General features: G+C 39.2%; 1 protein-coding gene across 1 annotated transcript in view; it reads right to left on the bottom strand.

Annotated features, from left to right (window-relative positions):
* Window positions 1–15378, bottom strand: part of LOC128504434 (cytosolic phospholipase A2 delta-like) — a 37158-nt gene extending 21780 nt beyond the window's left edge. The window contains exons 1-9 of the mRNA XM_053474461.1: window positions 15179–15378; window positions 8277–8346; window positions 7255–7391; window positions 6515–6646; window positions 6155–6195; window positions 5922–5964; window positions 4843–4906; window positions 4231–4370; window positions 2229–2324 (exon numbers count right to left, since the gene is read on the bottom strand). Of these exons, the coding sequence (XP_053330436.1) occupies window positions 2229–2324; window positions 4231–4370; window positions 4843–4906; window positions 5922–5964; window positions 6155–6195; window positions 6515–6646; window positions 7255–7391; window positions 8277–8346; window positions 15179–15211 (756 nt within the window). The 5' untranslated portion in view covers window positions 15212–15378. The remainder of the gene's footprint in view (window positions 1–2228; window positions 2325–4230; window positions 4371–4842; window positions 4907–5921; window positions 5965–6154; window positions 6196–6514; window positions 6647–7254; window positions 7392–8276; window positions 8347–15178) is intronic.
* Between the last annotated feature and the right edge of the window lie 2099 nt (window positions 15379–17477).

The following is a 17477-nucleotide window of genomic DNA, read 5'->3' on the forward strand; positions in this document are numbered from 1 at the left end:
TGTTGTTTCCATTTTCAAAGGTTCCAGGCAGTAGCTCCAGAGGCATCTCCTTTGTGTCTCCCTTTTCCCCTGTGTTTGTGGAGCCTTGCTTCACCAACGTAGTGGGGTTGATTTAACACTGTCTGTCAAAGCAGTCGAGGTGGGCTTATGGTCAGTTGCCAAACATGGTTTAATTGAGGGAGAAGGTAGGAAATGGGCGGTCATCTTATGCTTAGTGGAATGCAATCTATTGGACTCTTTCCATCTTGTTTCAGCTCAAGGGTTGCTGGAGTGATGTGACTTTATGAGTTTATGATCATTTAAAAGGATGGACGGAGGGCAGGCTGGGAATAATAGTATGCAGCAAAGTTACTGTTATTTATGCTAGATTGTTCTTTTCTTTTTATTACCAGAACAATGAGTAATTCATTGTATTTTATCATTATATAAGGAATGCTTTGTAATGTGGTAACTAGCTTGGCATTGAGGATGTTATTGTAAGATCAGATACATTGGAATTGTGTGTTCGCCAATCTAAGATGGATCAGCAGGGCTTAGGAGTTCAGATGGTACTGCATGAGGCTTCCTGTCCGGTGCGTTTGTTAACCAGCTTCCTTAGGGTATGGCCAAGGTCAATTGCTAGTTCATAAAAATGGCCTTCTGTTTGGATTGGATCCTAGGCCGTATGCCTCTCATTCCTTTAGTGTAGATGCGATAAGGAAGGCCTACCAGGTGGGTTTATCAAGAGGACTTGACTCTGAGCACTTTCAGATGCATATTTGTTCTCAGTGGTGGTTGTGCAATACTCTTCCTGTTTCTCTCCGCAAGTAATGAAGGACATTCCTTCATTACTTTTAATGCTCTAATGTAGGTGTGTAATATGGGAAATTTTGGTGACAGGAGTTATGCTTTAGCGTTTAAAAAATATGGTTGTGATTAAGGATATTGTTTAGGAGACTTAATTTCACTGAAAAAACGGAAGTTAAACTGTGTTTGGTATTAAATGTTCTGCATCCATCAGTTGTCGTATGTAACCGAATGATGCAAACTACACGAAACACCCAATTTCAGTACCTGTATCATTAAAATACCAAATACCGGTTTTACACATGCATTACGGACCCTGTGCTCTGTGCTGCAGACCTTATCTACCTGCAGTCAATGATGAAGATAGCATTTCCAAATCACTTTATATGTTAAACAGCATCAAGGATATAAAGTTAAAATATTATCATAGCTATTAATACATGTCACAAGTTCAAGGATGTCAAAACAGATCCTCAAAAACCAGAAGGGAGCAATAGTATAAATCCTTAAATGAAATGCGAAATGCGTACGACCCATAAAACTCAGGCACTAAACCTCATGATTTATATATGAAAGTTAAAATGTGTCTCATTGGCCTTGAGCACACTGAACTGCACCAACATCTGAAACAGAAATAAGAATTAAATCCAGTTTTCAACCCCAGGTTTTGGCTTGAAACATATTTAACAACGTTTACTCATTAAGTATTTACAGCAGGAATACAGAAACACGTCTTGTTTCCTCTTCTTTTTGGCATGTTTAGAAATGCTTATTAACCAAAAGGCCAATCCACTCATCAATTTCAAGACCTATGTTAACAAATCTTTCTTCTCTTAATTGCTACCCAACCATAGAAGCTAAATCCAGACCAGTCTAGGAGACAACTATGCCCTGGTCTCCTTTGAGAGGTTTTGGTCCTCTCTTCCCTTTAAACGTGTTCATATAGTCGCTTGAACATATCCCATGGTAATTTTGGCTGATAGTACTTTTGTTCTTGAAGATACCGTTGACAACGTATTGTCAGGGATCTTAATGTCAGTGTTAAAGTATACTTAACCCACCACTCTAAAAACCAAGAAAGTAGGAAGAAAGGATTCATTTGGCTGATCTTGTCTTGTATGATGTAAACCCCCACACGTTATTTGTTGTCTTTAGAATTGTACTATGTTCAGTGAATCTTGATGTCTGTCCCTCAATTATTTACATCTACCACACTTCTGCTGTAAAACGATTCAATGGAGTAAAATTTTATTAAACCACGTGACAACTTATGATCCACTGTTTTTTTTTATAATAATAAAGGTGTTTGTGTGTTAATTAGATGAAGAGATGAGTTCTTGAGAAATTGTTCAAAAATAAGAAATATTAGCTTAAATTCCTCTCCTATCATCCATATTTATATAACAGGGCAGAAGGCAAACCAAATAAAGACATTCACTCACAGGTGGCGCAGGAAGCTCTATTCTCTCTTCTTTTCCCACTGAAAGTGAATTAAAAGGAACCTTTGTTAAACCATCAGCGTCTTCTGCGTTTGTGCCCTGGAATAATAAAAAGAACAAGCTTGTCACAAAGACCTAGAGAACACTCATAGACAAAACTATTTATCAAGTGAAAAGATGTTGAAGGTGCTGATTTAATACGTAAGTAAATGCAGCATTAAAAATCTCATTACTATTACTGATGAAATGCTTCATTTGAAATAAGTATTTAACCAAGTAACATTTTGCTTCACTAATAAGGTTTTCTTAGGAACACTTAATAGTCATGTACAAAAAAGCATAAACATATAGCTGTTCCCATAGAAACTGGAAAAGCTCCTTAAAAGTGTCTGTGCAGTTTTTATGCGATTAAACAAAAGAATAACAGGACATACAGTGGAAAGAAAATGCAAATGAATCTGGTTTTCCGCATTAATTGTTCATAAAGTGTGATCTGATCTACAGTCACAAGTATTGACAAACACAATGTGCTTAAACTAATAACTCACAAACAATGATAGTCTCTAATGTCTTTATTGAACAGACCCATTAAACATTCACAGTGCTGGTGGAAAAAGTAAGTGAACCCTTGGATTTAATAACTGGTTGAATCTCCTTTGGCAACAATAACCTCAAACAAACGTTTCCGGTAGCTGCAGATCTGACCTGCACAATGTTCAGGAAGAATTTTAGACCATTCTTACAGACCAGACCACATTGTCTGGTCTGGTGTGGACGGCTCTCTTGAGGTCATTCCACAGCATCTTTAATGAGTTAAGGTCTGAGCCCTGATTGGGACATTCTAAAATCTGCAGATTTTATTTATTTGAAACCATTCTGGAGTAGATTTACTTTGAGGTTTAGGGCCATTGTTGTGCTACATTACACAACTTCTACTAAGCTTCAGCTTGTGGACAGCTATCCTAACATTATCCTGTATGATAACTTGATAAACCTGGGAACTCATTGTCCCCTCAATGATGGCACGCTGCCCGGGCCCAGAGGCAATGAAGCCGCCCTAAATCATGATAGTCCCTCCACCATACTTCACCATTGGGATGGTGTTTTCATGTTGGTTTGGGGTGCCTTTTTTATACCATATGCAGTGCTGCGTGTTCTTCCAGTCCACAAAACATTTCCCAGTAGCGTTGTGGAGGGTCATAGTGCTCTTTGGCAAACTTCAGACAAACAGCAATGTTAAATTGGAGAGCTGTGGCTTCTTCCTTGGTGTCCTGCCATGGAATGCCTGTTCCATGTTTTGCATATGGTGTATTTATGAATAGAGATGTTATCCAGTTCAAATGATTCCTTCACACCTGTAGCTGTTACTCGAGGGTTCTTTTTTCACCTCATTCAGAATTCTTGGCTGGGCACCCACATCTAGGGAGAGTAGCCACAGTACTAAATCTTCTCCATTTCTAAACAATTTGTCTAACTGTGGACTGATGAATATGTAAACTCCTTTAGATTACTTTGTGACCCTTTCCAGCTTTATGCAAATGAACAATTCTTGGTTGTAGGTCTTCTGAGATTTCTTTTTCGCAAGATATGGTTCACATCAGCAGATGCTTCATGAGAATAGCAAACTCAAAATGTTTAAATCAAAGTAGAGCTAAACCACACCACCAATCCCGTTTCATTGATTGGACTCCAGGTTTGCTAACTCCTGACTCTGATTAGCTTTTGTTGAAGTGATTAGCCTAGGGGTTCACATATTTTTCCAACCCACACTGTGAATGTTTGAATGGTGTATTTATTATGGACAAGAACAATAAAATAATGTGTGTATCATTAGTTAAAACAGATGTTGGTAATTCCAAAGGGTTCACTTTTTTTTAAACATGCTTGAGAGTGCAATGCATGTTTTCTCTAAGTGGAAGAGGTCCACTTTTAGGAGATATGTTAGACAGTTATTTATTATTTATGTAGCTTTTTACATATTATTATGTTTTAGTGAACATGGTACCTCTAGATGGACAGTGAGTTCTGGATCCCATTTTCTGATGCAGTGGAATGTGCAGGGGTCTATGTGATCAGAACCAGGATCCAGCACCAATTCATTATTTTTTTCACAGGAATCTTCCACCGTCAGAACAATAGTTTTGCCTAGAAAAGAAGAAGAATACTACAGATCAGGTGTGAAATATTACAACGTACTGCCAAACCATTGCTCCACAGCAACCACGGGAAATAGATTATAGTGCTTAAGAAAATGTAAGAAACTATAAATGACACACCCATGAGACAGAAATCAGGGTTACTTTGGAAGCTGCAGGAATTAGTAAAATAAATGGCTACGCACATATAGGAGTAAAGATGAGGCTACTGACCAAAAAAGTTTATTCTTTGATGATTGTCATTCTAAAAAAAATGGTGTTTTCATAATTTTCTGTTCCACCCATGGTTAAAACAAAGTATGTTGAGAATGAAAAAGAGTGGAGACTGGTAAAAAAAACAAATAGAGAAATAAACGCCACCAACGTCCACCCTGAAAACACAGATTCATCCAGCCCTGTGTTAAGCGGATTTATGGATCTCTAGTTAAATCACTGAGTAAGACGTATTGTGAGAAACCCACCTTGAAAATGTTCTGGAATCTTCTGCTTGTCTACTGAAACATCTAAACAGGAAACTGATCTGGACTGCAATGAGAAACAAACAAATTAGCTTTAGGCCTGGGGTTTTGTCTAGTAATTTTGTCATTCAGTCCAACAAATCAAAGACAGCTGATAAAATAGATGATGAGTTTACATATAAAATGGTTTATTAGTTTATACACACAGATAATGATTATGTTTGAAGGTGGATGTTTTATGGGTTTTTTTGTTGTTATTTAAAAGGAGCTATAAAACAAATTGTTTCGGATAAGAGGTTACTTAGCTGGATCTTTCTTTAACATGTTTGACTTTTATATATAGCAATTAACACATATTTACTAACGGCAGCTCGAAATGCTGGAGCACCATACTGTGAATCACACCAGGGGTTCGTACACAATACGCAAGGTGCAAGGCGATGTCACTGGACATCCAGCCAGCAAATACCCTGTTATTTCCCCAATTTTTTCATCCATAGTCTCTGATTTGGGGTGCTTCAAAGACAAATTCAAAGCTATAGCCAATGGGTCCTACAAGTAGTTCTAGGACACTCAACCCTAAGTGAAGATTATGTGGATGCCTGTGTCACAATGGTATACATAGAGCATAAAACATGCTGTAGGCAGGCCAAAGGGGAACCAAATGTTATTTCTGAATCAAGCAGAGATTTAGTATAAAAGTATAACATAACAACTAGCATTCTCCCAGTGGGACTGAAAACGGATTCTCACTGAATCCGCGGCTGAATAATAGATGGCATTATTACTGAATCAATGGTATTAATTTATCAACCACGGAAAGGCTGAGTTGACCCTGCCGGGATTTGAACCCGTGACCCTGCAGTCAGGGCAATTACCAACTGAGCTATCTCACTGCGGTAGGAAGATGTATCAAGATCAGGACCAGACCGGCCATTGAGCAAACAAGGCTAATGCCCCATGGTGCTTACCATTTTTTTATTGCCAGTTACATAACAGTTCTAGTCTTTTATATTCAGTCTGTCCCTGGTTCATGAAGGATTTTAATGCTAAGCATTTAACCAAAACATAAAAACACTCACCACGAGAACACTGTTTGTTAATATTTTTTCAGGATGAGCTGGTCTGGAAAAAACACAAACAAAAAAAGGCTTAACCCTGAGAAGTTGAGATCAGTAAAAAAGGTGGCTAAATTAGTATAACAGTTTAATGAATGGAAAGCCAGAAATAATATTAAGAATAAAAGGTTTGTGCTAGAAGACATTGTTACATTTAGAGCTATAAACATTTGGTCACAGTCCAGTATGTCACTTACAATGTCTTCCTTGTGAACTCCACATCAAGACTCTCTTTTCCCTGTAGAGACAAATACCACAGATTAGTTTACCTAATGGAGGATTAAACAGTGAAAGAAACCCCCACGGCTCCTATAGCTAGGACACATGGATGTGCAGGGTGATGAGAAACAAATGAGCCGTTTTCTATCACTAATTGTTCCAGTCTGATGGGGGAATATTATTAGATCAGATGTCCTGTGTAGCCTCTAAGCTTCCACGTCGTGACACAATGTTCAGACTCTACAGGGAGTTGGATAAGAAACAGCAGGTGTCTTTTTTAACATTATCAAAAATAACATGTGTTCTTCTAAAAAAGAAGTCCAGTTCCAAAGTCTTACCTCTGGGTTCAGAGGAAAGGTCGTCTTCATGGTTTCCCCGATGGGGACTTTTCCCACATCAAACACCACAGTGTATAGCAAGTCATTTTTAGAGACCACATCTTCATCATGAAGTGACAGATGCATCAGGTTCTGAAATAATAAAACTATCATTAAAGTTGTAATGTCAAACAACCACTTCTTAGCAGTGAAAATCTAGGAGATGAAGGAGACCACGATGTATTAACACCTACCCAGCCATAAGACATTAAAGACTAAGTTAGACAAGCTACTGATGATCTAGTGCAGTCATTTTCAACGTCAGGCTTTGAGGGCCACAAAAAGGCAAGTTACGGTGTGAATCTTGCATGAAAACAAGTAATTGAACAAGTTTTTGCTCTCAAGCTGCAATATCCAAAATCCATGACTTGTTTGTGGCCCTCAAGGCCCTGAATTGTAAACCACTGACGGAGTGGGAGGAAGTAGGGAGCTTTGTGATCTGCGTCTCTGACAGAGCAGCACAGAAGTTCTGCAGATGTGATTTCATAATGCTGCCCTTCACTGATACTGTGCAGGAGGCAATATATTTGGGGAAGAGGGGACAATGCCATCCAATGTTGGAACTCCGCGTCAGATGTTCACAAACACACTTGGGTATTATAAGCTTGTGAGCAAGGACTTCAAGTGCTGTGTAAATGTTTGAACTTTGTACATAACTATCAAGGACCCAGTAGTAAAAGAGAAAGGTGATTGCCACTTGCCTGGACTTTTTCACAAATCTTGAAGTGAAATGTCTCGTCCCACTTGGGGTCGCTGGTGTTTGACAGAGTCTTGGTTTTTAGAACTCTGTTTGTGCATGTTGGGAGCCAGATGCTTACATAACAGTCCGCATTGCTCACTGAAATAGAGAAGCAACAGCCATGTGTTACAATAATTTAAGCAGGCGTCCACCTCCACGTAAGGACCTCGAGATGGACTACAGATTTGTGAACCTCCACCAGTACCTTGACATGTTTTGACCCAAAGATGAACGCAAAGCAATACGCTGTCAAAGCTGGTCCAAGTGAATTTTGAAGTCATATTGGTACAAAGTGATCTATTATATTTGTCGACCTGCATAAACAGAGCAGATGTTCTAGTGATGCCTCTAGAACCCCTGAATCTGAAATTATTTGCTGTTTCTGCAAGGGTGTTTGAGTCACCCAGCATGGTCAGTGTTAAAAATAACCGTTTGGGTATATTGTATGTGTAAGATCCAACCTGCAGTGAAGTAAATATATAATGTAAATATTGTATCAGCTCACCTCCTTTTAACACTAGGGTGTATATAATATGACAAAAGAACCTTTTCAGCTATGCCCTTCTATCTTTGGTTCATGTACCCACATTATGCTGCTGACACAATGCACTTCAGTACCTGAGTTTCCTAATAAACAATGGCACTTCTTATTAGGGGTTACTTGTTGAACGAAAGACACCTAACTGGATTTTAGTGGCTGGTGTGAATGTCAATAGCGATACTTGCTATATATATATATTACTTCTTACAGAAAATGGTCTCATTGGTGGCAGCCATAAAATGTACATTGCAGCGGGACGTTTAATCGGATTCGATCATACAGATTATGGCTGCCAGACATGTAAACAGTCTTCCATAAATTAAAAACAATATACAAAACTAACGGTTGGCCCCTTATTTCATAAAAGAATCTATGGCTCTTAATAAGCTTGTTCTTTCTAGATTTCTTAAACAGAGAGAGATGCTATGTGAGAACATACTTACTCCAGTCTGCCCATGGAATGTTCCTGGCTTGGACAACTTTCACAGATAACATATGGATAGCACTCTCCTCCTGTAGAGACAACCCCAGGCGTGTTAAAGAGGAACTGATGAGCATTAGACAATTTCATACAAACAGAGGGATGCCTATTGTACTGTGATATACATTTGTTATCTTTTATTTATTTATTAAGCGCCAACAAATTATGCAGCGCTGTACAATTTAATTGGGCCAGTTAACACAAACACACATTAATACATTATTATATAGTTTGTATATACATTGTATATACATTGAGATGAGATTACAATCTAAAGGTACACAGCAAATGTAAATTAACGTTCCCGTACATTCACCACTGCGACCAATCACTGGCCGGAAAGCTCTCCCGGAAAGCTGATTGGTGTAGAAAGCCTTTGTAATGGTTAGGGTGAACCGAAGAGCGAAGGCCTCAGGACAGGAAATTGATCAGATGATGCTGCCTGTGCCACCAAACTCAGCTTCCATGGGGTTAACTCAATTCCTAAATATCTAGCTAATTCACCAGTTATAGGTTTATTTATGATTTAATTTAACTGTGCCAAAATCTGTGATCGCTACAGTTCCCCTGTAATTATTTATACATATCCATATGTACATATACTGTAGTCCACAACGTTTAGCATACCGTATTTGCTCGATTATAAGACGACCCTGATTATAAGACGACCCCCCAAAATCTGAATATTAATTTAGGAAAAAAAGAAAAAGCCTGAATATAAGACGACCCTATAGGAAAAAAGTTTTACCAGTAAATGTTAATTCATGTAAACTATTACATTTTTTAATAAAAGCTATGATTGAGAAAAATATTTTTTTTTTTTTTTTTTTTTTTTTTTTTTTTTACAAAAAGCCATAATACTGTATTTGCTTCTATTGTGAATACAAAATATAAAGTGGTGTACACCAGTTCTGATTTGGTTTCCCTAGACACATCTACATTCTCTAATTACATCACTGCATCTCATGGATCACTTTTATTAAAAGCATCACTACTACGGTTGGCAGCAATTTACAATTTATCTTACATGATAGCAGTTTTTGAAAAGAAAAAAAAAAAGGAATAGAAAAAAAAACGACATCACAAAAAGAAAATAAAAGGAAAACATTTACAAAGTCATGTCTGTAAACTTCAAGGCTAGTTTAGAATTGAGGTAATGCTGTTTAGCTTTGTGGCTAAAGTAACAACGTCCTTTAATTTAAAAACAAAAAAGAAAAAAGGAAAAAACAGCAACAAAAAAAAGGTACCTGATTTTAATTTTATGCTTCGACCAGTGCATTATAAAATCATGAGACGATTCAACTGTAGTATTGTCCTGTAACAACCTTCGCAGTGGGTGTGTTTTGAAAAAGTACAATTCACATTCAACAGCTGCCTTTTATTGCTGGGTCTCGAGGCGGAGACGTTTACGCTCGTATGGAGATTGTCTGAATTGTGTATGTGGAACCCCCATATACAGTAAAAAAACTAGTATTATGATATGTGTTTGTAAAAATTCATCTTGACCTTCACAGCAAAGGAAAAACAAACTCCAAAAAAAAAAAATAGATAAATAACTTCATACTTCCTTAAGCAGCCTTTCCTTCTATTTGCACCAAGATTCAAAACAAAAAAAAAAAAAATATGCTGCTCTCATAATACCAAAAAGGTAGAAAATAAGCAAAAAAAAAACCAACAAAAAACACTAGCAGAGCATTATATAAATTTCCTTAGACAATATTTGTCTCTGAAATGTCATCTCTCCCCAGGAACAATAAATAATGCACTGCACAATACTTAATGACCAAAATACCTTTTTGACACATCCGTGTGACACGACTTGGACTTTTTTTGCTACACTATTTTACAGAACAGCTTATAAAAACTAGGTATGGACATTTACTGTGAGTGTAAACAGTAGGACTACCACTTGTCAAAAAGTTTTGAACACTTTAAATGTAACTGTGACCATTAATCATCTTTTTCATCGTTTTCCAGATCTTCCTCTCCGGCAGGCGAGTCCAGTTCTTCTCCGTGTGCCGTTTCGTCTTCCAAAACAGATGAGTCTGCAGTTTTGTCCAGGGTCTCCTCTGCATCGCTGGCTTCCTGATGCTCAGCGTCCCCTTTGTCTGCAGTCTTTTCTTCACTAGCACTCACAGCAGTCTGAAGTCCAGCTAGTGATGGGAAACCAGGCAGTGTTAATCCTCCTAGTCCCGGAGGTAGAAACATAGATGGGTAGAACAGGCCTGGAGCCATAGTGGACAGTAGGAAAGGGCTGAAGGCCAGAGGATTTGTGGACAATCCAGCTGTGGTATTAGCAGCACCAACAGATCCAGAGTCAGTAGCAGAAACAGTGTCTGTAGTTTTCTCAGAGTCTTTAGCATCCTCTTCGTTTTCGGTTTTCTCCTCTGAAGTTCCTTCTTCAGTTTCTCCTTGACTGGGAGTTGTAGTGGAATTGCCGCTGCCAGATGCTAACGGGTTATTCAAAAGTCCTCCAAGCCCAAACATGTTGGGCAATCCTGCCATGCCTGGTAACATCAGAGGCAGCATGGCAGCAGGATTTTTCGAATCTCCTCCAGCTCCGGCAGCTGTCGCAAGCCCTGGGGGGAACCCCATGAGACCAGCGAGCTGAAGAGACTGCAGATTCTGAAGATTCTGGAGGCTTGCAAGATCCATTCCAGCAAATAAGCTATTCATCAAGAGTGGGTTGATTCCAGATGTGGATGCTACAGCAGCAGCAGCTGCTGCTTTGGCAATTTCACTTTTTGGCCTTCTTCCTCTTCTGCTAGCTCCCTCTTCCCTTACTACAGGTCCAGTGAGAAGACGATCAAACATAGACTCTGGTACAAAACCAGATTGCTTAACGATATCTGTCCAGTCTGGAGCAACCGCAAACTCTGGGTTTTCTTCCAGCCACCGAGGAAGGTCCCTCATTGGAGGTGCCATGGCTCCCCCCATCTTTTTCCCATTCCGTTTGTTCACTACAGGCACCCTTTCGTCTCCCGTCAATGTGTTAATATCCAGCTTGTTGGGATTCCGACATCTATGACGTTTTTGTTTAGGCTTTTGAAATGGTGAGAACATCATATCTGCACTTGGTACATAACTTGGCATATCAACAGTGTACGTAGGATGCAACTTCAACCATTCAACTAAATCTTTTTTTTGTTTTTATTTCCTTGTATTTTCCAACCTGCCCCCAAGTTAAGCACATCTGCCCCAGGCTTGCCACTCCAATATGGCACTGTGGCCCATGATATGCCTTTTAACCCTCTATATGCCACTGTGCCCCATGATATGCCTTTTAACCCCCTATGTGGCACTCTGCCTCCAGAAATGCCTTATACCCCTATATCCCATTCTGGCATTTAGGGGGTTAAAAGGCATATTATGGGGCAGAGTGGCATATAGGGAGGTATAAGGCATTTCAGGAGGCAGAGTGGCGTATAGAGGGTTAAAAGGCATTTCTGGAGGCAGAGTGGCATTTAGGGGGTTAAAAGGCATTGTATAGAGCACTCTGCCTCCAGAAATGCCTTATACCCCTATATGCCACTCTGGCATTTAGGGGGTTAAAAGGCATATTATGGGGCAGAGTGGCATATAGGGAGGTATAAGGCATTTCAGGAGGCAGAGTGGCGTTAAGGGGGGTTAAAAGGCATTTCACAGAGCACTCTGCCTCCAGAAATGCCCTATGCCCCCATTTAACACACACACACTTACTTACTTACTTATTTACCGGTGCTGGGGCAGCGGGTTGACGTCTACGCGAGTCACTGCAGCCGGAAGGAGGTGGAGTTGGCAGCAGGGGTTTGTCTGCGTCCATTGCGCAGACCTTCCCCGGCTGTCAGAGATCAGAGTTCCCCGCACCAGTGCAGGGAACTCTGATCTCTTACAGTCAGGGAAGGTCTGCGCGATGGACGCAGACAACCCCCGCTGCTAGCCACACCTCCTTCCGGCTGCAGCGGACGTTGTCTACGCGGATCGCTGCCCCGGCAAAACAGCAGGAAATTGGAAGCACCGGTAAGTGTGTGTGGGGTGGGGGTGGGAGTGTTAAATGGGGGGGAGACAGAAGGCTCCAGGTCCCCTGCAGCGGTGCGGGGGATCTGGATCTTAGTCTCATAGTCAGACCTCTATTTGAGGTCTGATTATAAGACGACCCTGATTAGAAGACGAGGGGTATTTTTCAGAGCATTTGCTCTGAAAAAAACCTTGTCTTATAATCGAGCAAATACGGTATTTCCACTTTAGTGGATCTTCCGGGTAGCAATGCTGCACTTTTAAATTTGGACAAACGGTTATTCGCAGTAATATTACAGTAACATTAAAAAATACAGCAAGAATATTCTATGTTCTTTATAGTCAGTGGATGTTTGTTGGGAGTTTCTTTGTATTTCACATAAAGTAAAACAAAAGCACTAGAAAAAAAAGAGCTCGTCATCAAACTGAAACAAGGAAACTGCTTTGGCCAAAAAGTGAGATTTCAAAACCTCAATCAATTAAATGTGAATTAGCATTTCCCTTCAGAAGAACAGCAACTGCCTGTCAATGAAACTAGCAGTAGACAAACACGGAAGTATAAGCAGGTGACATGAAATAATTGAGCATAATGACCATGCACAAAATGAGCAATATGGGCATTCCCAATCTGGTGCTGTTTGAAGAGGAAGGAGAGAGACAAACACTCCAAGTTCTTATTAGGCAAGAAGAAAAGATAACCAGTGTTCTCAAAAATAGAACTATTTATTGTGTGTCATTGTACCGATGAAACACGTGCCACTGGGATAAGATTTCCTTAAAGCCTTACTTGTAACATATTGAATAGATAATGGTTGGCTAAACTGCGTACGTCGCATTTTCACAAGTCAGTCTAGGTATCCTCAGACATGTTCATGTAGCATTTTGTCTAATGACCAATTGACTGGTTGCATGGGGTTCATTTAACTAGCCCACAGACCACTTCTGGTATAGATGCACAGAAGCAGAGTAGCCAAGGAATCATTGTGGGTCAACAACTGACCTGGAGGGGAGCTTGGGGCTTGTTCAGGACCCCATTATAATTAAAGAGTAGACCCCTTTGGTGAAACCACTCATTACATTAAAAAAAAGTGGATAACGGAATATGACAGAATATCTTATCAGTGTGGATTTTATAGCGTTAAGTTAGGGTGCTGTGTGCAGGCTCTTCAGAACAGGATGTGAATAAGTCAGTGAAATGTGTCACTTAGCTTTTCAATGAGTGTATATTTATGCCATAAAGAGTCTGAAGGTATTGATAATGGATACACAGCAATAACTCTGAGGACTTTTATTGCAATATTAACATTTAAGCACAACCTCACAAGTTGTTAAAGATGTTTACAGAGCAATGTAGATGCTTATTTGCATTTAAATGGCAGATTCTACTACTTGGGTGTGAGTTTTATTTTACTCTTGAAGAAACCATCTCAACATACCGGTATATGTCGTAAGAGAAAAAAACTCTAGAAATACATTCCATATGGGAGTTATCATAAAACACACTAATCTCTGTGAAAAAGCTCTGAAGAATCCCTTACATAAACTAAGGACAGTGGAACCAGACGTGATCCATACCAAATGCAGTTAAATGTGTAAAAATGGATAAGAGAACATTTTATTTATTATCGTATTTTGTATTAAAACATAAAATATTGTAAACCTACAGGAAATAAATATTTGATCAAAAGGGCCCCAACAGCAAACTAGAAATTAGCTGGGCTCCAATGCTATTTGTCATCACTCAACTCACTTCAATTTAATTCTGTACACCCCGTAAATAACACATTACAATAGACTTGGGTCATCGCATAACCTTACGCTGCCCTCTCGAACCATCAGCTTGCCCTACCAGGTTACACAGGGATTCCTAAGCCTATGATTCAGGGTTATTCCCTCCCACCAGTGCTTCAGATTCTAACAGATTCTACATATATCAAACTAAAAATCAGGTTTATGCTAAAATTCCCCAAGTCATTAAGTCAATCCATTGATTTTCTTCCTGGTGTTTGGTTTAATGGTTGACACCCAAAGGTGTATATAATAATGATGTTTGAAAACATATTGTGACATGTCTACACAGCTGATTTTTGGAAGGGTCATGCCAGGTTGCCAATCTTTTTTCTTTTGGAGACTTGAAATAGAGTGAAGGAATATCACTATCTTGCCCAGTCACCAGGGCCGGACTAGCGACGATGGGGCAGCCCTGGCACTTTAAGGCCAGTGGCCACCAGCTGACACACACTGTGTGTACGACATTTTTATGCCCATGTGCCTGTCCAACCACGGGCCACAAACTATAGCACCAGGTTTGGAGTTAGTGTGTGGCTCTGACCACCAGTGGCCCACTGCCCAGTGTGCCAGATGGCCAGTCCAGGCCTGCCAGTCACCCAACTAAATATCCAAGTGCCCTCGTTAGTATGCATCAGTGCATGGCAACAAAGAAACTAACCCAATGCAAGTGACAGAACAAAATAAATCACTACTGCATACTGGAAAGTGAGACACTACAGATTGATACATACATGGTAAGTGTACTGAAAGATGTGCTTTATGTAAACGAAATAATAATAATAATAATAAATAAATAAAAAATAAAAATAAAAAAAAATATATATATATATATATACATATATATATATATATATAGAGAGAGAGAGAGAGAGAGAGAGAGAGAGAGAGAGAGAGAGAAAGTGCCTTATTGCTTTCTTGCCTGCAGCCAGTGGGTTGACAATAAAACACTTAAAAGAAATATGTAAGCAAAGAAAACATAATTCTAAAACTTTTGGTATAAAGCTGTAGAAAATATTTTTAAGTAGGTATTCTAGCCATTTTTTTTAATCAAACTACAGAAATGAATTTCATCTTTACCTGGTAGATGTTAGTGATGAGTTTTTCAGCCATACTTGTGGTTGGAGAGCTGTCAGAAGCAGATGTAAATAGCACATTGCAGGTGCATTTATGAATTCCTTCGTCACACCCATTTCAGAAATACCAGTCTCGCTACGAGAAAACACCTCCTTAATTTATTCTTCAGATCATAGTCAAGGCATGAATGGGAGGGGAAATGATTTGGGTTACGACTGGCAGTTTCAACATATAATACATTTAAAAACATACGTAATAAAATATGGTGAATAGGTATGGGAAATTACATCTTTCTGAAAAAGGATGCAAGTTACGCCATCTCAGTGTACCAGGGATATTTGGTGGATGAGCTGGACCCAGGGTCTGATGCAGATCAAGGCTGGCTTTGCCCACTTCTACCTTTAGTAGCTTGATGGTTAGGGCTTTAATAAAAGTTTACAGTTGTGTATTCTTCCTATTATGTGAGATTGAATAATGTTTTTCTAGTATGCTCCTGAACAGGATTTGACACATTTCAGGCACCAGGTCGACAATAAATTGCTTCCTGGCACCTAGGGTTTGGCAGGGGAGCCCCCAAGGCCAGCACCGCTGACTTCATCCTCCCTGGCACGCCGAGTCTGAGGGCAAGGATGTGACGTAATATACCCGGCACTCAGATGCAACCAGTGCTTGAGGGAGCAGAAGGGCTGCCCAGAGCCAACAAAAGTAAAGGTAAAAATAGAAGCGCGTGTGAGTTATATACATATAGCCTACCTAGCTCTCAGAAAAAGCATTTGACACTGTCCCTCATAGAAAACTGTTTGGGTGTTTTAGGTCCTAAAATAGTTGAACGGACAAGGCAATGGTGACAGGAGGTAAAAGGTTGTAGTTAATGGTGTATGTTCATAGAAAGAACTTGTTACCAGTGGGGTACCTCAAAGATCTGTATTGGGACCCGTACATTAAATATTATTATTAGCCATATTACAAAAGATCTTAAGGGTAAGGTATGTCTTTTTGTATGTCTGCAACAGGGTAGATATTCCTAGTGAAACAAGCCAAAAGCCATGTGATTTAAGTAAATTAGAAGAATGGTCGAGAGTGTGGCAGCTGCAGTTTAACATTGATAAATGTAAAATAATGCACTTGGGATGTAAAAATCCCAAAGCAGAATATAGCATTGAGGGCACAAATCTGACAGTGACAACGGGAGAGAGGGATGGCTTAAAGGTAAGCAGATAATACAATAAAGAATTGGAAGAGAGCTTGCAGGAAGCACATTTGGTAAAGATGATCACTTTACTAGCTAACTGACATATAAAAGAGGAGAAATGTTAGAACAAGGCGTCATGGTCTAAAGCTAGTGGATCAGAGATTAAGATGTAATATAAGGAAATGTTAGTTTACTTAGAAGGTGGTAGATAAATAGAACAGTCTCCCATCAGAAGTGGTAGAGGCTGATATAGTAAGGGAATTTAAACATGCATGGGATAGGCATAAAGCTATCCTGAATATCACTATTGTGCTATGAGCGATAGAGTATCGAAGCGGATGGTAACAACAATAAAAAAAAAAACTTTATAATGTAATACATTTTAGTATATACATAAAAGCAAAAATCCTATGAAAGTACCGGTAGTAATAAAGGGAGTTAAATATTGTTAGTTTATACAATTAATAATATTGGAGATATTGGATTCTCTGCACCTAAAGTGTGTGTGGGGGGGGGCATAGCATCTGACTATTGGATTTACAGTATATATCCCTGTAAAGTCTGGCAACTTTATGTACATATACAATGATTTCATTTGGTAAATGTATATACATATATGATCATTTCATCAATACACATTGCTTCCAGTGCTTAAAAATTCAGCAGAGTAGGTGGAACAGCACCCTAAAAGAGTGCTCAGAAGAAGAACAGTGCCATGCACTGTGACACACCACAATAAAATTTGGTACATTTTAATGTTACCTCATTACTCATAAATAAATATGGACATTCACAATGAACGACACGAGGATGACCGATATGACAATATAATTAATATGCATGAAAAATAATTACATGTACAAAGAGATAATTATATGAATGGCATGTTACTCCTCAAATACAATATCAAACTATGCAACGCATTCGTAGTCTGCCGTAACGCGAGTGAACTAAAGCAAACTTTTCAAATGACTTCTTTTGAAAAAATTATTATTTCACAATGGTGGTGGAAATTTGTACCGGAATTTTTGGAATTCGGTTGACAACAGCCACTCGGTGTGCATGCAGCAAAGGATTTCACTTTGACATCAACAGATGGGATCCTAACTA

Source organism: Spea bombifrons, chromosome 9 (genome assembly GCF_027358695.1).
Source record: "Spea bombifrons isolate aSpeBom1 chromosome 9, aSpeBom1.2.pri, whole genome shotgun sequence".
NCBI lineage: Eukaryota > Metazoa > Chordata > Amphibia > Anura > Pelobatidae > Spea > Spea bombifrons.